Raw genomic sequence first — 21,184 nt, forward strand, 5'->3', positions numbered from 1 at the left:
GAGTAAGTAATCGCTAAAACCGAAGTATGTATCACACAATAGAAATCGAACCATGAAAAAAAAAATGTCTGTGTACCATGATGAGATCGGAATTAAACAATCGGAACTTGGTCAAAATAATCAAACTTCTGTTGTAGGTCACCATTCTTTTTTGCCAATACAGTTCACACACTGAATGTTAATGGGAAAAAAGAGAACCTTTTTGGGTAACACTTTACTATACCGGAGACAGATTTCTTCAAATTTACCAGGTGTATAAGCTTAAATCTGCTGTTTTGTAGTCAGAAAAACACATGGTTTGTTCATAGAAAGCAGCAAGAAATTTATTCAAAGTACTTGCCCTCGCGAGCTACACATTTTGCTCACCTCTCGGGCAATTTATGGATACCACGCCGAAAAAAGTAATTCTCTTTCGAGGCAAACCACTCATCAAGCCATTTTCGGACATCTGCATATGAATCGAAGTGCTGCTCAGCGACGACGTGGCCCATCGACGAAAACAGATGGTAGTCGGAAGGGCCCAGGTCTTGTGAATAGGCGGGATGGGGTAGCACCTCCCAGTTGCGTGTCTCCAAGTAGTTTTGGACCAGTCTTGACGTGTGCTGTGGGGCGTTGTCGTGGAGGAAAATCAGCTTGCCATGTCTTTGTTGATAATCCGGCCTTTTGTCACACAGAGCACAGTGCAATTTCATCAGTTGTTGGTGGTAGCCGTGGGCAGGGACAGTTTCACCAGATTTCAGCAGCTCAAAGTAGACGATACCCTGTTGATCCCACCAAACACACAGCATCGTCTTCCGGCTGAAGCGATTTGGTCTCGACGAAGATGTTGATGGTTGGCCGGGATCAACCCACGATTTCTTGTGTTTAGGATTCTCAAAATATATCCACTTTTCATCGCCAGTCACAATCCGATGCAGGAAAGACTTTCTTTTATGTCTGGCAAGCAAGATTTCGCATGTGTTTTGGAGTCTCTCCAGCTGCCGATCGGTCAATTCATGCAGCACCCATTTTCCGATCTTTTGAACCTTTCCCATGGCACGTAGACGCATGGAAATGGCTGCTTGAGTAAGACCCAATTGCTCGGCAAGCATCTTTTGTGTTTGGGTATCGTCCTCGTCCAAAAGAGGCTGCAATTGATGGTCCTCAAACTTCCTGGGCCGATTTTCACACTTCTTGTCCCTCAGGTCAAAATTGCCATCTTTGAACCCACGAAACCAATCCCTGCACGTTGTTTCCGATACAGCACTGTCACCATAGGCCTCCACAAGCATTTGATGCGATTCGGCAGCCAATTTCTTCAAATGGAAGCAGAAAAGCAGAGCTTCCCGCATATGCTCTTTTTCTGGCACAAAACTAGACATGCTTACCACAGGAACACTGTCTGTTGTTGTCTGCACATGGTGGCGATGTGCACTGATTTGTGTTGGCAGATGTCCAACTCATACAAACACCAGGTATGGCATGCCCATGGTAGCTTCATACACTCACTAACACAATCTATGAGCAAACAGCAGATTTAAGCTTATACACCTGGTACAAGAGAAAGTACTTACGCAAATCATTTTCTGTAGCGTTGTTGATGTTCGGGAATGTAGTTTTGATCCATTTTAATGTGAATGCATGTGGTTTTCTACGAAAATCTATTTCCGACGCGCTATTGCTGCTGCTACAAGATGCCATGTCGAGGATGCGTCGTGAAGTTGTTGCCGGGTGTGGAAGATGGCGTGGAATTTGTAATTCGACACGGAATGTTGAAGAAAGAAGTGGAATGCAGGATGTGAAAGGTTAAAATTAAAATAATTCTGTGCATTTTCTTTCATCGAGAAAAACTGATGTTGTCCGTATAGGCTAAATTGAACGAAAGGAGTTCTAATGGAACCTAACCTAACCTAGTAGGCATACCTCGTCCCCGTGATGGTTCGTGGGCCTATCTTGAATTTTTGGGCTAACATCAATGGTTTTTGGGGCTACCCATGGATGGTTTGTGGGAAATAAGGAACACCAGTAAGTACTTGTTAATGTAAGAAATATACATTATTTTCGTTAGAAATTCATTATTTCACCTGAAGAAATGTTCCGCAATGCAGAATAGTACGTTAGAAATGTAAAAAATTGCTAAATAAATCATTGATAGGTGGCTCCGGTATAGTAAAGTAGTACCCCTTTTTGTTCTCATGCATTCATCTCGACTTGATATCGATCAGTCCTAGCTGGGCGAGTGCAGATTGTGGTGTTGAAGGGATAGGATGTTCGAGAAGAGGAGTAACATATATATAAATCATTTCCAAGCATTGCATTGAGTTAAATGAAGGCACATTCAAGACTGGTATACCTATCACCTTTACTGCATGCAAAGTGCACTTTTAAAACTTGTATCATCTCAGTGTTATGATGTTTTATGTTATATTGACCAACTGCTATTTGATTCTTTAATATGCATTTAATTGAAGCAGTGAAGTATCAGGTGATGGATGCCCTCCTGATAATTTCATCACAAATAGATAAATAATTGTCAAATAATAAACCTTTACTTACGTCCCCCACTTGTTTTTTTCTGACTGACTATATTGAATTACTTATATTTGAATAATTGGTACAGTATAAATTCCTGGAAAACCTTATATGTTCTAAGCAGACATAATGTTAAAGCTGAAAGAACAGTAACTCTCTATTTTTATTTATTAAACATAACATCCGATTGTGTGTGCTTATATGATACTGTGAAGAAAGTCCAAAAATTAGACAGAGTTGAATGTAATACATATATATGTTTTCATTTTCAGTTTGAGGTCAACAAATGGAAGGCAGTAATTATACTAACTCAGATGAGGCTTCAAGTCCAAACGAAATAGTCCAACTCGAGACTAACGAAGATCCTGAGGCACTTTCAGCATTAAGACGACCACGAAGCATTCGTGTAGTTAATGTGCATAAAGCTTACAGCCGGGGCAAGAAAATTCTTCCTGTTCTCACTGGGGTCAACATGCGAGTAGAACATGGAGAAATGTAATTGCAGCTAGCTGTTGTCTAGTAGAATAATTAATAATTCGAGAATTATCCATGCATGGGCTTATTATTTTGATTTTGTTAAAGTTCCCGTGTGATACATTCCATTGTCTTGTGTGATGAAATATTTAGAACAGGGTGGCTACTCACTGGGGATTCCTTGAATTCTGGGAATTATGCATGAATTGTTGGCTCCAGTAATAATTCTTGAATTTTCTCCGTAGACAAATACCCACAGGCAAGTTTTTTCACAGTTTTTGCCTTTATGTTTATCAAAGAAGGAAAAAAGGAAGCTGCTTAGAAAATAAAACTGAATTCTCTCAATTCTTTTACCTTGTTAGTGCCCTTTGCAGAACAATCTATCTTTCAGAGTGAAGATTATTGCAAGATAAGATACCTTAAATTTGATTAGCTAAATTTTAAGTTTAATTCTCATACAATTAACAATTTTTTGTAGATTAGTATATTCAGTAACATTTGTGACTTGCGTTTGTAGATATATTTCCTGTCTGGGCATGTGAAATGGCAAACTCCGCACCATAAATTGTATATTTTAAATAGTATGTGTGTGTTTATATACATATATATATAGGGTGTTTCTAAAGTTCATTTCCAACGCGTAGGAGGTGATTCTACAAGTGAAAATAAACACAGAAGTTCATGTGATGAAATGCCAAAAACCCCACCCATTTTGATTTATTGAAGTGGGAAAAAGTGCGAAAATTATGTTTACAAGGAAATAGTGGCACAACGGCCAACCATAAGACAGCGGCGAAGGGCGTTCCACAAAGAAATGCTGCATGCCTTATCCAAAAAGGCAGATGTGTGAAGTTGATGCGCAAGGGATTCCCCAAAGTAAGCGAATGGGTCCGTTGAAGTCATGGGGGTAGGGAAGGGTTTTATGGAGTGATTGGCACGTGTGACCCAGGCGATGTTTTTGGTCTTGTACGTACCAACATGCAGAAAGGCTGAAGCGTGACCTTAACTTTGGCATTTCCCGCTAGGGGTGCTAACACAGTAGTTTTCTTCCAGCAGGAAAGCACCGGTTGCTGCCATTCTTGCTTCACGTACTGCGATATCAGCATCACTGCACATCAGGTTACCATCACACGTTTGTGGTTGAATACGTACAAGTGGAAGGACGTGAACTTGGCGAATTGGGCAAACCTCTCAATAGGCACTGCTAGGTGTTATTGATAGCCATGGCCCATCATGTACAGTGTACTAGTGTTTGTTGTCTATGGGTCGGCAGATATCCAACAGTAGGGATGGCTGCATACACCGCAGAGGAGCTGGCAGACATGTATCTCATTTATGGTGAGACAGGACGTAATAGTCATGCAGCACGTCATTTGTATCGGGAACATTTCCCAATAGGAGGCTGCCATCGCACACCTTCTTTCAAAGAGTGCATACCTCACTTTGGAAAACACGCAGCGTTACCACCCTGTAGAGAAATTGCAAGACCACGAAGTTTGTGGTGTGATCAGTTTGTGGATACGGTGTTAAATGCTGTCAGAGATCGTCCTGACACCAGTACGCGTGCTCTAGCCAGTGCCCACAACACCTCCCATGTTAATGTGTGGCACATCCAGTCCGAAGAGGGGATGTACCCTTTCAAACTCCAAAACGTACAAGACCTTTTACTTCAGGACTTTGGCCCAAGTGTGGTGTTTTGCCAGTGGTTTTTGCATCAGATGGAAACTTTCCCGAATTTTGCGAACAGGGTGTTGTGGACCGATGAAGCAACGTTCACCAAAACGGGTATGTTCAATAGTAAAAACAGTCACGTTTGGGATTTTGCAAATCCACATGCAATTCTCGTGGCACACCATCAGCACAGGTTTGCGGTTAATGTGTGGTGTGAGATAGTGTATGACCATTTGATTGGGCTGTACATTTTCCCTGTTCACGTGTGGTGGCACATATCATGCATTTCTTCATGATGTTTTGCCTGAACCGTTGGAGGATATGTGAGGCAAGGACTATGGTTCCAACAGGATGGTGCACCAACACATTTCAACCAAAATGTGCGCCATTTCCTCAATGGCTTGTTCCACAATCGGTGTATTGGTAGAGGTGGCCCTGTGCCGTGGCCAGCAAGATCGCCAGACATCACTTCCCTGGACTTCTTTCTATGGGGAGAGATGAAACGCCTCGTATATGAAACACCTGTCGTGTCAGCCAAGGATCTTGTTGCATGCATTAATGTCGCCGCAGCGATGATAGCAGACACCGCAGGGTTGTTTGTTCGCACTAGATAATCGTTGATTCAGCGTTGTCATCTCTGTGTGGAAGTTAGTGGCAGACAGTTTGAATATCGTCTGTGATGTGGTTCCCTCGGCACCTCCACTCTGCACACAGTGAACATGTCGACACAACCTAGTGCAGCACCACCACCATCTTTGCTTTTCTACATAATGGTGATTTCCACTACGGATATTTGCTTTCTTCTTGGTTGTCAGTCTCCACATATCACTTTCCGTGGATAACACATCTCGCTAAATCCTTCCCTACACCCATGACTTCAACACACCCATTTGCTTCTTTTGGGGAATCCCTTGCGCATCAACTTCACACATCTGCCATGTGCTTTTTTGAATAGAGCAAGCTGCATTTATTTGTGGAACGCCCTTCGCCGTGGTCATATGGTTGGCCGTTATACCACTAACGAATGTCATGGCGGCATCTCGCTTCAGATCTTACACGTTAACCAAGTAAACGCATCAACTATACTCTTGAATTTTGGGGAAGTTCACCTTGAAAACTGGGAATTCTGCTTGAATTTTATCATGGTACTAGAGTGGCCACCCTGCAGAATAATTGTTATTCTTTCCATTATGCTTACATACTTTGAAGGGTTCTGGTTTATGAGATATACATAATAATGTATGATGGATTTTCGATTTCTATGGAGAATTAATGCATCTGCAATGGTTGCCTCATTTGATACAGTGGATGTTATGGTGCTGCATTGAGGCCTTTTTGCTCGATTGTCTAATTGTTCGAACGGATGACGCTAGTTGGCTTACGGAATTGACAGGCAAATGATATTCTCGATGCTCAATAACCGTAATTTGTCTCTGATAGTGGTTGTTCAAATATGGATCGTGAAGTGAAAGACGCAGTGAAATTGAAACTAAAGTGAACATAGTCACAATCTCCATGTTAAAATGTAGTTTGGTCTACCTTACCAATACATAGTAATATATAAAAATGAATAGATGATTATGGGCTGAAATTACCAGGACAGATTTTTACATATATTTGTACGATTATTGTCACATTGAAATTTTATTTGATATTGATCCAATCGAGTATGAGTGAGCGAAAGTGGTCAGTCCCATGCAGTATTTAAGTGGATATGGGATGAATAACCATTACTTCAGATTTTTGAATTAGTTGTTTTTTATGTGTGTGTGTAGTAATTAAAAATAAAATAACTGGCTCCAATGGCAGAGTGATGGCCAGGACGTACATACCAACTGCCAACCTCACTCCCACATGCTTCAGCGACCATCCAATCAGTTACGGGGTGACGTATTGTCAGCGTGACAAACCTGAATTTGTTGTAGTTTTCCATGACAGGGTTACGCTATTTATTTGTAGCTCCTCGATTTCCTCACAATGGTGGGTGACCACCATTCACATACACTGGCCGAAATCTCAGGAGAAAAGTTGTTATGCTTCCCTCTAGGAGACTCGGACCAGCCTACATCGAGAGAAGTCTGAGGTCACACCTTGAACCGTTCATCCACTTTATCATTCATCCTTCTCACCACTATTAGGCCAAGAAGGGAGAACTAACCGAAATATAAAGTTAAATCATTAGACCAATGGTAAGTTAATTTGTAGAAATTAGTTTGTTGCTTTTCAGTGCCTCCATGATATTTATCGTATCACATACGTACATAGAACCCCGACCTGTTAACATGTTTACGGACGAGTCTGTTAACTTTACGGGCCTGGTTTTTCCGAACTGGACTGACATGACGCTGGTGCTACAGCAGTTAAATAATTCCCTCAATCGCGATATTCCACTCCATGACGTTTTAGTTTCCAACCTCCCAGCCTCCCCGATGGCGCAGTAGTAGCCTTGTAATCAAGGGGTCCCGGTTCGATACCCGATGGAGGTACAAGTGGTTCGGAACCCACTTTAAACTGTAGGTCCAGTCCCGATTAGCCTTACTGTGCATAAAGTGGACTTAAAACAACAAATCAAGTTTCCAACCTCCCACTTACAGTTTTTATTTTAATTTTTTGGAATGCAGCATTAACAGGATATTTTCTGTATTACTGTTATCAAACCCGGAACCAACCGGTTTCTTCCGACTAAATTCCTTGGTAACCATCTACGTGCAAGTCGCGATACATGTTTCGCATTTCGCTTACAGTTTTTAGGTTTTAAACCCCTTTTTATATTTATAAAGTTTATAGACCCCCTCCCTCATGACTGAACAGGTATCACCTCTTTTGTTTTTACTAACTTCTCTCTCCTACACGCTAACCTATGTTCGTGCCACCTCGCAACCCACTGAGGCCCGGTTTTATTCATGGACTTTCACGGGCGGATCCGGCACCCCATGAAGGATGGGATTCCAGACTTCAGAGGATTCCAGAGTGCTCCAGGAGGGTGTTACCTCCCCTTACGTTATGGCCAGAAGACTATCCAGGACTACTACAAAAGAGGCCTCCTCTCTTACAGGACAACAGTGCTTCGTTCAACCCCCTCCAGGGCTCATCATGCTAAGCGTCGTGTCCCTGGACCGCAATCGCCGGAACTTGTCCAGAATTAGCAAGCCCCAGTGGTTGTTCGTGCCTGCACTCACCAGGACCCCCGAATAGATTCCCCCGTTCCAGAACAGTAGCAGCCAGATGACCCCCTCCCCAAGTGTCATCAGATCGTCCCAGCAACACCCCCCCCCCCCAGGAACGTCCCAGGTGTGTGGCTAACACCTTCCCACAGTGGCTTGTAACCAGATATCACCAGCGGCCCCACCACTACTCTTAAGGTTCCCGAGCCAAGGAGGACCCAGCGCCATTGGAACCCCCCCTCCTGAGTCCTTAATTTCGTGAACAGCAACGCCCAGTGTCCCCGCATCAGTTCACCAATGTGCTAACGTCACACTTCAGGATTCACGTTGCCACCGCTGTCCGTCTGTCCACTCCAGGATTCCCCCCCCCTCGTTGAGTGTTCACCATTTGGACCCAGTGCCCATCTCCGCACCACATCTCTCCTCCAAGTGCATCGTCCAGTGCTCCACTTCGACCCCAGCGGACAGCACCTACTTTTGTAGTCAACAGTGTTACCCCCCCCCCTCATTTTTCCAGATTGCCAAGATTCTTCATACATGTTCTTGGGTTCGACACTTGATCCAGGCTTGCCCAACATACATCACGCGCGTTCGTGTGTTCGGGTCTCCTCATCGACCTTCGACCTGCATACGGCCACTTCTTGGTGGACCTCCGAACGCTCACTCATGCGTTCACTTACGTCGTATACCGAAATCTGTGAAAATGGACGCTCTACCAGTGCCGTTTTCGTGTGTTTGTTCCTCCTTGACTCCCACTGTACGCGAGCCAGAGCTTTCTTCCAGGAATAGCCTTTCGGTGACGTTATCCAGACTTATAGGATAACCTTCGTTCCAGTTTCCAGGATCTCAGCTGTGCGTGTGTCGCGTCGTCTTGTGCTCATGTGTTCGACTCCCGTCGCCGGATCTTCAAGAACAGTTCGCCGATCTCCATTAGCAATGAAGGCTCGCCATCGCGATTGCTAATGGAGTATCCTTCAGCCGTGCATAAAGAACGCTAACTAAGTGTCTTTTTTCTGTTTCCCTCTGACTATATGTCAAAAACACAAACATGCAGTGTACCATCGGAAAACAGTTTTTTTTTTCAGACCAGCAGAATGCCTTGAACAATTTGAAAGTAAATTTCTGCCACTAGTGTTAATCCTTTTCAAATTCTGTGTATCAAATCAAAAGACATTGATTTATTGGGAAGCAAATTACCCCATGTACATAACAGTTGGGCTGAAAAGTTCGTAGGCTGACTCATAGATGGCGTTACTAGAATTAAATCCATGTGATTTTTACTTAGTACTAACCTTCAAAAGATACGTGTATAAATTTCACAGCTGCCGGATAATTAGTTCGTGAGATATAGCATTGTGAGTGAAGCAGCTTTTGTTATTGTGAAAAAATGGATAAAAAAGAATTTCGTGTGTTAATAAAGCATTGCTTTTTGGCGAAAAAAAATACTGTTGAAGCCAAAGCTTGGCTTGATAAACATTATTCGGACTCTGCACCAGGAAAATCAACCGTTGAGAAATGGTTTGCTAAATTTAAACGAGGCGAAATGAGCATCGAAGACGATGCACGCAGTGGACGCCCCAAAGAGGCTGTTACCGACGAAAACATCAAAAAAGTCCACAAAATAATTTTAAATGATCGTAAAGTGAAGTTGATCGAGATAGCTGAGATTATTACATAGCGTTGTTGGAGCGTTTAAAGGATGAAATCACGAAAAAACGGCCCCATTTGAAGAAGAAAAAAGTGCTGTTTCATCAAGACAATGCACCGTGTCACAAATCAATGAAAACGATGGCAAAATTATATGAATTAGACTACGAATTGCTTCCCCATCCACCATATTCTCCAGATCTGGCCCCCAGTGACTTTTTCCTGTTTGCAGACCTTAAAAGAATGCTCGCTGGAAAGAAATTTAGCACTGATGAAGAGGTAATCGCCGAAACTGAGGCCTATTTTGAGGCTAAAGAGAAATCGTACTATAAAAATGGCATCGAAAAATTGTATGACCGCTATAATCGTTGTATCGCCCTCGAAGGCAACTATATTGAATAATAAAATCGAATTTTGTCAAAAAAATATTTTTTACTATGTTAGCCTACGAACTTTTCAGCCCAACTGTTATATTAAATATTTCAATTTCACCTTCCTTGTGTAAGATATTTAAAAATATCATTGCTTGTGAACCCTTCAGGTCTCTACTTTTGTATGTTATTGCATGATTTTTTTCTTGGGTATTGATACCAAGTTGTTTTTTTTTTAGGTGATATAGACATCCCCCCGTTAAAGGGGTATAAACAATCTCAGTGTTTTCCGAACGATGCGCAATGGAATTACCCTTGCCCAGGAATCAAGGATACATTTTATCTTCCGTGTTACAGTGCTTTCGTGTGCTCTGGTGTCAAGTGCTTCAGCGTGTGCCGAGTGACATGTGATAAATAAGTTCGTCGTCAGCGCTGACACGAGAGATTGCTCTGTCAGCGCCACCCGAGAGTCGCCGTCAGTCTCGCGAACCGCAAATCGGTTCAGTATGTAACCCAGCAGTTTAGAATTAAGTTCTGCATGATATTATGTTGTGTTTATTTTTTGGTTTTATACCCACTCTTGCCTTTTTGTATGTTCTCTGGTTTTTATTCAAATATACTTTCTTCTATCCTTGACTGGACAGGATGGGTAGCCGCGACATTTTTTTTTAAAAATTAGGCAGCAGGTCTACACACGAAATTAACTTCCCTCCAGGATGAGTAGTCGCGCCCAATTTTTTTTTATTTTAAGCAGCAGGTTTTCAAAAAATTAACTTTCCTACGTGAACCTAATTTTTTGCCCCAGAGCGGTGTGCCGTATCACGCCGCAGACGTGAATCGAACCTAGGACCCGGGTATCATAAATAAATAAGCTAATCACGTTATAAAAAGGGTCCCGCTGAAGCATTGAAAAAGAGCTTCTTAAAAGCGCATCGCGACAGTGTCCTTCAGCGGAGTTGGAAAAACTCCGCTGACATTGCATTAGAAAATGAAATAAGGAATCAGCGTTCTTCCTCAGGATTGCCATTGCGAGAGGACACGATCGAAGCAACCGTCGTAACGGCCGATAGTTCGAATTTCACTTAAATAGGTCACGTGAGAAAATATCAGTCTTAGTTGTCTTCCGTTTTCCGTCAGATGAAGTAGTTACAAAAGAACTCCGTTTCTAGTTGTTTTCAGTTTACGTTGAATCCGGTTATCGCGAGAGAGCTCCACAGGCATCATAAGTTTAGAAAAAGGAGCGAACGAACGATCGGAAGTTAAAGTTACAACTTAGAATATCGGTCTACGAAAGTACAGAGTTTGGAGCCCGGAGTTGCTCCCTTGTCCGTTTTCTTACAGAGTAGGACTACGTTGATCCAAGGACCAGCGGAGAAGAGATCGCCGTAGAACTCCAGGTAACGAACATTCCTTGTCTTTCCTTCCCCTGCCTGTTCAGTCAAAGGTAGTGTTTAAATATATGTCCGTGTGTTCTTCTTTACGGCGCTAGTCCCCTTGCAGTTTTAGTTACAACGTTCCTCTCGCCTAGCAAGCGAGTGGCAAAGGCTTTCATAGCCTATCTTCGATCCCCCTCTTAGACTTTATACGTTATTTATATCAGTTATGTTGCTCATAGTACCTGTAGTCCCCTTTTTATTCCAGATATGGATTGCTAGGACCTAGTGGTTCAGGAAAAACAACACTTATAAATGCCATTGCAGGAATAACAAAGCTAGATGCTGGAACCATTTTCCTATATGAATACCAGGTGGGAGATAAACGTTGTGCAGTACCTGGTCCTAACGTTGGATACATGCCACAGGTGATAGATTATTCTTAACTATGAATATTGTTTTTCAATGTTATTGATCACTAGGGAGTCAAATTTATGGTAAATAAAAACTGAGGAGAGAGAGGTAAATAAAATGTTAGATCAGCGGTATATATCAGCGGTAGAAAAAAAAACAGACTAATCTTATCACTGTTACAGCTAGCAAGTTCAATGAAACTGGAAGTTGAGTAGACATTCGGGAGAAGAAAGGAATGCAGGTTGACAGGGAGCGAAGTTTTCGAACTGAGATCATGTGCATGGGAAATCCCAATTTGCAGCATCTTCCTGATGTGATCGAAGATAAAATGTTCTTCAGCTGCAAGTGGTAGGAAACTTTAGGCAAACGTTTCGTTACAAATTGACAGTTTGCACACACAACCTCGATTGCCGGTTTTTGCATGTTTACTACTTAATTTGATGATATTTCATGGTTATTTTGCAAAAAAGCGTTCATTTTGTGTAAAAGCACACATTTCGCATTACTTCGCAAATAAAACTCATGCATATTTCATCATTGGGGGTGTAGTTACGTCCAGAATGTTCAAAATTGAATCTTTTTTTCACATTTCGCGCATCGCGAAAATTCAATGTCCCTATTCATCACTTTACTTAAAGGCTTTGACCTTTAGACTTTTGCCACTCCATATATGGGAAACCATTAGTAATGCTCAAGACTGTTGTGTGCCCAGGATTTTCGAAAGGTTTTTTTTTTTGGTAGTCAGCCAATCTTTTCCTACCTTTGACGTTCTTTTTTCTTTAGGAATTATGGGCCAACCACCAACCACTGCCTCAAGATGTAGCCTTTCCATATATAGGCCAACACCATTTGGCAGAATATAACATTTAATACATCATTTTTCCAAAACTACAGACGATATTTGAGTTTTGTTTTTTCTTTTCTTTGTTACCATAATTTATACACCTATGGATATTGTTAGATATTATGTGAGTTGGCACCTGGCAATATTGTTTACTCTGTTTTTCCGGGCAATAGCCTGTGCAGTATTTTGCTTGTTCTATGCTGTGATATATTACTGTCATCCCGCGCAGAAAAAGTATGAAGATTGCCATGTTTTTTACTGTGTTCTGTACATGTTCTTGAGAATATAGTCAAAAGGATATTAGCAGCGAGTCTTTTATTTCTCGATCCAACATTTATTGGCGACCGTGACAGGACCTGTCTTTCTTTCTGTGTTGGACCGGAGAAGAAGTAAGTGCAAATATCGGAAAAATGTCAACGGACATTGATCGTCTCAAGAAAAGCCGTGCAGTGGCTAGGTCAGCTTTTACACGTGTTTCGGAGAAGATTGCAAATGAGTTAGCGATGCAAACTCCGGACAGGAATGTTATTCAAGCAAATATCCAGTTGCTTGAAAATAAGGCAAGTGATCTGCATGCGGCTGACATAACTGTTTTTGATTTGATGTTGGAATCGGGTGCTAGTGAAAATGAGTTAGGAAAAGAACAGTCAGTGTCGGATGATTATCAGTGTTTGTTCAACAAGCGACGTATTGAAGTGTCGAACTTTTTGAAGTTGTCGGAAGGAAACTGCTGTCAAGGTGAGTCGTTTTCGGAAGTAAAGAATCGAAGATTCAAGTTACCTAAAATCGAACTGAAGAAGTTTGGAGGGGACTTGAAAGAGTGGTTACATTTTTGGGGACAATTCAAGAAGATCGATGAAGATGATACAATTCCTGCAGAGGACAAGTTTCAGTATTTGATACAAGCAACAATTGAAGGTTCTCGTGCACGCCAGCTTGTGAACAGTTTTCCACCAACAAGAGAAAATTACCCGAAAGTTGTGCAGTCCATGAAATCACGTTTTGGTCGCGATGATATGCTCGTGGAAGTGTACGTGCGTGAACTGCTAAAATTGGTGTTACAAAAGGTGTTGAACCGTCAAGAAAAAATTTGTTTGAGCACTTTGTATGACACACTGGAGTCCCAACTTAGAGCATTAGAATCGATGGGTGTTACCAGCGACAAATATGCAGCAATGCTGTTTCCATTGGTGGAGTCCAGTCTCCCAGAGGATTTGATGCGTGTGTGGCAGAGAAGAACATTGTCTGCTGCTGAGGAAAATAATGAGACAACACCGACCGGAAGAATGCAGTCCTTGATGTCATTCCTGCGATCTGAAGTGGAAGGAGAAGAACGAATCAACCTTGCAGCAGCTGGGTTTGAATTGGATGGTGCAGCAGTGAAAGTTCGGAAGAAAAGGTGTTCTCCACCGCGTCAGCCTATTATCCCCAGTGCGACAGATTTGTTGAGTGTCAGTGGTGGTAGGGAGAAAAGTTGTGTGTTCTGTGGTGGTAAGCACAGTTCATATGATTGCTTTAAAGCCCAGAAAATGTCTCTCTCTGAAAGACAGAAGGTTCTAAAAGATAAAAAGTATTGTTTTGCATGTTTAAAATTTGGTCATTTTTCGAAGAAGTGCAAGGCCAATTTGAAATGTATTGTTTGCAAGAAAAAGCATGTTGTATTGATGTGTCCTAATATTTCAGACAAAGATAATGATTCTGACCATTATTCTGAAGGCAAAGAATCAAATGCTGAGGTAAACAATACACTGATAAACCAACTTGAAAATCCGCATGTATTCATGCAGACATTGGTAGTAGATTTGAAAGGTAACTACAATAGGAGCAGGAATGTGAGAGTTCTTATTGACACAGGTTCACAAAAATCGTATATATGCAAATCTCTTGTAACAGATATGGGTTATAACTCCATTGGCAAACAAAGTTTGATACATTCGCTATTTGGTGGTACCATGTCTAGTCCTTGTAATCATAATGTTTATAATGTTAAGGTATGTAGCATTGAGAGAGAATATTCATGCACATTTGATGTTCTTGATCAAGATACAATATGTGGTGAGATTCCTTATGTAACACCAGGTGTTTGGTTAAATGAGCTAAACAAAAGTCAAATAAGGTTAACAGATACTGGTAAGATGAAAGGTCCAGTTGAAATTCTTATTGGTGCGGATGTTTGTGGTAAATTACTGACTGGCCATGTTGTGAAATTAAAGTGTGGTTTAGTGGCTGTGGAAACTCAGCTGGGATGGACACTTATGGGTAAAGTTCCAGGTGAAAACAGAAAATCAGATACAGCTTTGTTGGTATCGAATTTATATGTTGGTGAAGCCGTAGCTGATCTGTGGGAACTGGATACCATAGGAATCAAGGATCCCATTGCCAAGAAGTCTGCGGAAGAACACACACAGGCTGTCAAAGAACAATTTTTGCAGACACTGACATTCAATGCTGAAGGAAGATATGAAGTACAGTTACCATGGAAGGAAGATTGTTCGCCTCTCCCCACCAATAAAGAACTAGCAGAGAAACGACTTTGGTCAACTACACAGAAGTTGAAACAAGAACATCTGTTGCAGAGTTACGATGAAGTGCTACAAGAATGGTTGTCCGAGGGAGTCATTGAGGTGGTTCCAGAGGATGAAACAGAGAATTTTGGCCATTACTTACCCCATCGACATGTAGTGAAAGAGAGCAGTAACACGACAAAAATTAGACCAGTGTTTGATGCTTCTGCTAAAGTAAAAGGACACCCGTCTTTGAACCAATGTTTAGAACCTGGACCCAACTTGATTGCTCTTATTGCTGATATTTTACTACATTTTCGGAAAGGAAAAATTGGAGTTATAGCAGATATTAAACGAGCTTTTTTACAAATTGCTGTACACCCTGAAGATAGAGACTACCTGAGATTTCTCTGGTGGCACGATATTAATACTGGAACAGTTCAAGAATTCAGACATACTCGTGTAGTGTTTGGTGTTACGAGCAGTCCATTTCTGTTGGGTGCTGTTATTGAACATCATTTGGATCAAGCATTGCAGAGTTGTCATTTCGGGAAGGAAGACTTAACTTATACAGAAGATACTATTTTAAAATTACGAGGTTCCTTTTATGTGGACAATTGTGCCACCAGTGTAGACAATCACGAAAATCTCCATAAATTTATAAGAGAATCACGTGCAGTTATGGCTGAAGCAGGTTTTGACCTTAGAGGGTGGGAGTATTCAGTCCCTCAAATGGTTGATGAGGACATTAGCCCTACTTCAGTGTTAGGACTCAGTTGGAATCCTCAAGCTGATACATTTACAGTTAATTTGGACATTGAAGATGTTGAGCCCAAGACAGTTTCGAAACGTGTGATATTATCTGTAGCACACCGTATATTTGATCCTATAGGTTTTACTTGTCCCGTGACTCTTCTACCAAAATTGTTACTTCAGCAGACTTGGGCAGAGGGGCTCGGATGGGATGAGCAAGTTAGTGAAGAAATAAGAACACAGTTTTTAAACTGGGTACGAGAATTGCCGATGTTGAAAGAGGTAAGGATACCCAGAAGTTTCATGAGCTGGGATTATGAATCCAATGAACTTAACTCTATGAGCATTCACGTGTTCTGTGATGCTAGCAAAGTGGCATATGCATCAGCAGTTTTCATGAGGGTTGACACAAGGAGAGGTGTTAGCGTACAATTGATTGAGGCAAAGGCACGAGTGGCTCCAAAGAATAGTACAATTCCTCGGCTAGAATTGCTTGCCGCGATGGTGGGAGCAAGGCTAGCAACCAGGATTCGCGAACATTTGAATTTAAAAGATAACTCCATTATCTTTTGGACTGATTCTTCTACGGTGCTGACTTGGATTCGACGAGAAGGAGTTTGGGGAGTATTTGTTGGGAACCGAGTTAAAGAAATTAGAAAACTGTCTGATCCCAGTGCATGGAAATATGTACCCAGTGAAATGAATCCAGCTGATTTTCCTTCAAGAGGTTGTGATGCAAGGCAGTTGTTGAGATCCTTATGGTGGGAGGGACCTCATTGGTTGAAAGGGGATCCGTGTGAGTGGCCACCGATGGAGTTTCTTATCAACAAGGAGGAAGTTGACAGAGAAAGAAGGAACGTGCTACCTTCATCAACGATGCTTAGTATGAAAGCTCAAGATGCTGAGTCTAGATGGTATTACAGATATTTCTCTAACTATAACCAAGTGATTAGACTCATTGGATAGATCAAAAGATTTTTGTATAATAGTAGAAATTCGAAGAATCATAAATCTGGAAATCTTGGTGTTCGCGAACTTCAGGAAGCAGAAAATGCAGTATTAAGACTAATACAACAAGAAGCATTCCGAGCAAAGGATGACAAATCCCTTTCCTCTTTGTGCACATATGAGGGCAAGGACAAGATTATTCGTTTGAAAACCAAAATTATTGCCAGAGAAGATACTGAAAATTTCAGGCTTCCCATAGTTCTTCCAGCACAACATCCAGTCGTTAAATTGCTGATAATGTATTGGCACAAGAAAGCATGTCATACAGGTGTAAACATATTACTAAGTATTTTAAGAGAGAACTTCTGGATCCTTCGTGGTAGAAGAACTGTACGTTCAGTGCTCTCGAAATGTGTTACTTGCAGGAGACACACAGCCAAACCAATCCAAGCTCTTCCAGCACCATTGCCAGCTGATCGAGTTAGAGATGCTAATGTATTTGAAGTAACAGGTGTGGACTTTGCAGGACCTGTTTATCTTAAAGATGGCAAAAAGGCATGGATATGCCTTTTTACATGTGCAGTATATAGAGCCATTCACTTAGAGTTAGTTACTTCTCTATCAACTGGGATTTTTATCCAGGCTTTTAGACGATTCGTGTCGAGGAGAGGCAGACCCTCTGTAATCTACAGTGATAATGGTACCAATTTCAGAGGAACTGAGAATGCATTTATGACACTCGATTGGAAGAAAGTTGAAGAATATTCCACAGCTCAGCGAATCCAGTGGAAGTTCATTCCACCCAGTGCAGCCTGGTGGGGTGGTTTTTGGGAGAGATTGGTTCGTGTCCTGAAGGGTCTGTTGAAAAGAACACTCGGAAAATCAGTTTTGTACTACGAAGAAATGACAACAATCCTCTGTGACTGTGAAGCCATAATTAATTCACGCCCACTTACCTACATGTATGAAAGTGAGACAGAATTAGTTCCTCTAACACCTGCTATGTTCTTACAAGAAATCAGGGAGACGGGTGTACCTGATTGTGACCATGTGGATTCTTCAATGCTCAACAATCGTCTCCGTTACTGTCAGAAGTTGAGACAAGATATCAGGCATCGTTTCAGGAATGAGTATCTTGGACAGTTAACGCAAAAGGCCATAAACAGATCATGTGGGTCTGTCAGGGTAGGAGATATTGTGTTGATTGGTTTTGACAATATGAAAAGATATAATTGGCCATTGGGTTGTGTAACTGAGATTCTTCCAGGTAAGGATCAAGTGACAAGATTGGTACGTCTGAAAACTTGCCATGGTGAATTACTTCGTCCTGTACAGAGACTGTATCCATTGGAGGTGACTGCAGTGGAGGGTGAAGCAATGAAGAGTTCATTACCTAAACCACAAACCAAAAAGAAAAATCAGAAAGACGTTCTCCCTCCCACTGAAACCAAACCTTGTACCACACGTAGTGGGAGAGAGATAAAATTACCTAAGAAACTATTATTGTTTGATATGCCAACTCAGGTGGGAGGATGTTAGATATTATGTGAGTTGGCACCTGGCAATATTGTTTACTCTGTTTTTCCGGGCAATAGCCTGTGCAGTATTTTGCTTGTTCTATGCTGTGATATATTACTGTCATCCCGCGCAGAAAAAGTATGAAGATTGCCATGTTTTTTACTGTGTTCTGTACATGTTCTTGAGAATATAGTCAAAAGGATATTAGCAGCGAGTCTTTTATTTCTCGATCCAACAGATATTAATGTGTCATATACTATGAAGTTTGTCAAGTACTGGTTCCTATGTTTTTAGCTGGTACGATTTTTAAAACATGGTCTTTTGATGAAAGAGTTCTAAGTGTAGTTGAAATTGTCCCATAATTTATCACGCAGAAAATAAAATATGCTTGTATTAAGAAGAAAAAAATAGTTGCTTACTATTCATAAGTAGTCTATTGGTTCTAGCAAGGGCTATAGAGCCTAGTTTCTTGAATTTACATGCCACAAGAGACCACTCTTTGAGAAACTAATTTAAAAAATATTTTAAAAGCCTAAAATTTCCTGAAAAATACATTTTTTAAAACTTTTGTCTGTCTCTTTACGCACATGATGAGAGAAATGGTTTGTAACAGCAGGACATATACCATTTTTGCCGGCGTATAAGATGCACTTTTCCCCCCTTAAAAATCATCTCATATGCCGATACTCAGTTTTTGATTATCTTCATATCAAAATTTTCTCTGTTCTGACTGGCTCAGACGATTTCTTCCTTGCTCTCTTGCATTGCATGATGGAGGAGATTAAAATGTTTTCTTTCCTAGTTAGATTAGGTAACTTATTTGTTGAAAATCGATCTACATATTACTGTATTTGGAAAACTGTAAATTAATTATAAATTCAGTAATAAAGCTTTTTCCTTAAAAATGTGTGCAATAATGGGGGTGCATTTTATACACTGACAAATACGGTATATGTACCAGGTACCTACAGTGAAACAATATTAACTGCTAGGCTAAGGTACTTAATTAGAACCTATCATGCTTTTTTTTAGTGTTGTGTAATCCAATTAATATACATATATATATTTTTTTTGCAGTGTGAACTATTGTACTATTATTAACGGAACTTCACACAACCTAAGAACAATGCATTTTAGAATATTGTTATTCACTTATGTTTCAAATCCGGGAACTTTTCTAACGGTGGAAGCGGCCCCGGCGCCTACCCAGCGTCGAATAACATGGGTACCTGGGGGAAACCCTGGGGGGTAAAGGCGGTCAGGGGCGTGATGCTGATCACATCACCCCCACTCACGACCGGATCAAGAAAGTGTGGGGCGTTACCCCCACACCCCCTATACGCCTTCATGGCGTGGTGCTATGCACAGGGGAACACTTTACCTTTTTTTACTTATGTTTATTGTGTCAGGGGTGCCCACAGGGGGGATTCATGATGCCCCTGCATCATGGGAATTTTTGGCGGGGACAAAATTTTATAGTTTAGCTACCACTTCTATATATCTTCATACAAAAATTGGGGAATCATTTCGTTTGATTGACTTGCTATTGATTTTTAGTTATGGTTATTATATTTTCTTCCTACCTGTGGGTGATCGCGGCAATTGGGTTGAAATGAAACACCACCTCTCATGCCTTTAGAATCGGTTTGAAAAGAGGGGGGGGGGGCATGCTGTTTACATTAATACAAGGTTAGTCAAGCAGACAAATTGTTAAGAATAAGGTTGATTCAGTACACTAACAATGGCAGTGAGCATAAGCAGGTTGCACGTTTTATGTTAGCAGACATGAAAGTGAGCCGTGCTTTTTCCTTTTTAGTCTTTTAATTTCAACTGCAATGAAAGGATTCGAATTTCATGTGCCTTTCAATTGTTGGCATCTCGGGCCAGTAAACAATGTCTGGTGTTTTCTTTGTTTCCGACATGCGGACGTCAATTTTAGTGTTGGATGATTTCAGGCACAATTTGTTTCGCTTGTATGTTTTCCTGTGCTACGATTAGTGGATAATTTTAACATACTGTCAGCTTTTGTTGTCTAAAACTTACGTATTTTGAAGACTTATTTTTTTAAATAATGAAATGAAATAATAGTTGTATGTACGCATTGCACGTCACAACGAAAAACTGTTTTCTTATGCATGTAATAACCATAAACTACAGGAAAATAATAAAATGAAATTATCGACATTCAAACAAAAATCAATTAATGCATGTTTATCCAAACTATATTTGTGTGTGTGTGTGGGGGGGGGTTATGATGAACAATTCTTTTGGTGAAAGATTTGGTGGGGGATGCATCCTCGGCCTTGGGGGGATGGGTATCCATGTTGTGGGTGACACAGCACAGGGGTCTCCAAATAGGAAATTTTTGAATTCAGAATTTAAATTTGGTAACAAAATACCAACATCTCTCTTCCCTCAAGAGTGGAATTCTTTTGAAAAATACATTAACTCCAACTACTTACCATAAATAGTTTTTCCTTGTACAGATTTGTTTTGTGCAGCAAGTAGAAGGAGAAAGGAATTCTTGACAGATTCAGTGCTTCTCTCCTGGCTTTTCTTTTGAAATCACAATAAAATATTGCTGCAAGAATTGGATATTTCTTGGTAAAACTACGTATAATATTAGGTATGGCTAACAACAACAAAATGAAACTTGAGCTAACCAACCTTTCGTCCGTGAAGTCATACAGATGCCAAGTTACATATAAAATTGCTAGAAAAAATTTAGTGTAATACATTCTACTAGAAGAGAAATTCATGAGAAAATTTTATTGTACAAAATTATCAATGCATCAACAGAAAAGCAGGAAATTTTAAATTCATTGAAATTCAATGTGAACAAAAGAGGTTACGAACTTACGCAAGAATAGGTTTGCTTTTGCAGTAAATTGTACATTAGTAACATCAATTGGTAAAGGTATTGTAATATATAAAAGACTGTGTAATCGATTTTCATTCTGTATAAGTTCGGGGGGGGGGGGGGGCTGTTTTG

General features: G+C 40.9%; 2 protein-coding genes across 7 annotated transcripts in view; both read left to right on the plus strand.

The window, feature by feature from the left end:
* LOC145981205 (ABC transporter G family member 20-like) overlaps positions 1-21,184 on the plus strand; it is a 70,083-nt gene that overhangs the window by 1,905 nt on the left and 46,994 nt on the right. For 4 of the 6 annotated variants that reach the window (XM_083114332.1, XM_083114330.1, XM_083114333.1 and 1 more), the window contains exons 2-3: positions 2,784-3,006; positions 11,480-11,639. In XM_083114332.1, coding sequence (XP_082970458.1) covers positions 2,798-3,006; positions 11,480-11,639 — 369 coding nt within the window. In that variant the 5' untranslated portion in view covers positions 2,784-2,797. Of the gene's footprint in view, positions 1-1,712; positions 1,785-2,783; positions 3,007-11,479; positions 11,640-21,184 lie in introns of those variants that run through there. The other 2 variants (XM_083114334.1, XM_083114335.1) reach the window with 2 other exon arrangements.
* On the plus strand, positions 15,638-18,213 carry LOC145981152 (uncharacterized). The gene is made up of 2 exons (XM_083114279.1): positions 15,638-16,563; positions 17,317-18,213. Exons 1-2 carry the CDS (start codon positions 15,655-15,657, stop codon positions 18,211-18,213), a joined length of 1,806 nt encoding a protein of 601 aa, XP_082970405.1. The 5' UTR covers positions 15,638-15,654.

This window comes from Lepisma saccharinum, chromosome 29, assembly GCF_977018435.1.
Source record: "Lepisma saccharinum chromosome 29, izLepSacc3.1, whole genome shotgun sequence".
Taxonomy (NCBI): Eukaryota; Metazoa; Arthropoda; class Insecta; order Zygentoma; family Lepismatidae; genus Lepisma; species Lepisma saccharinum.

Bases quoted from the DNA above. Each gene is read 5' to 3' on its own strand.
- LOC145981152 (XM_083114279.1), top strand. From the start codon at position 15,655: ATGGCTGAAGCAGGTTTTGACCTTAGAGGGTGGGAGTATTCAGTCCCT. The intron at 16,564-17,316 runs GTTGACAGAGAA...ATTTTTATCCAG, and splicing joins TTCTTATCAACAAGGAGGAA to GCTTTTAGACGATTCGTGTC.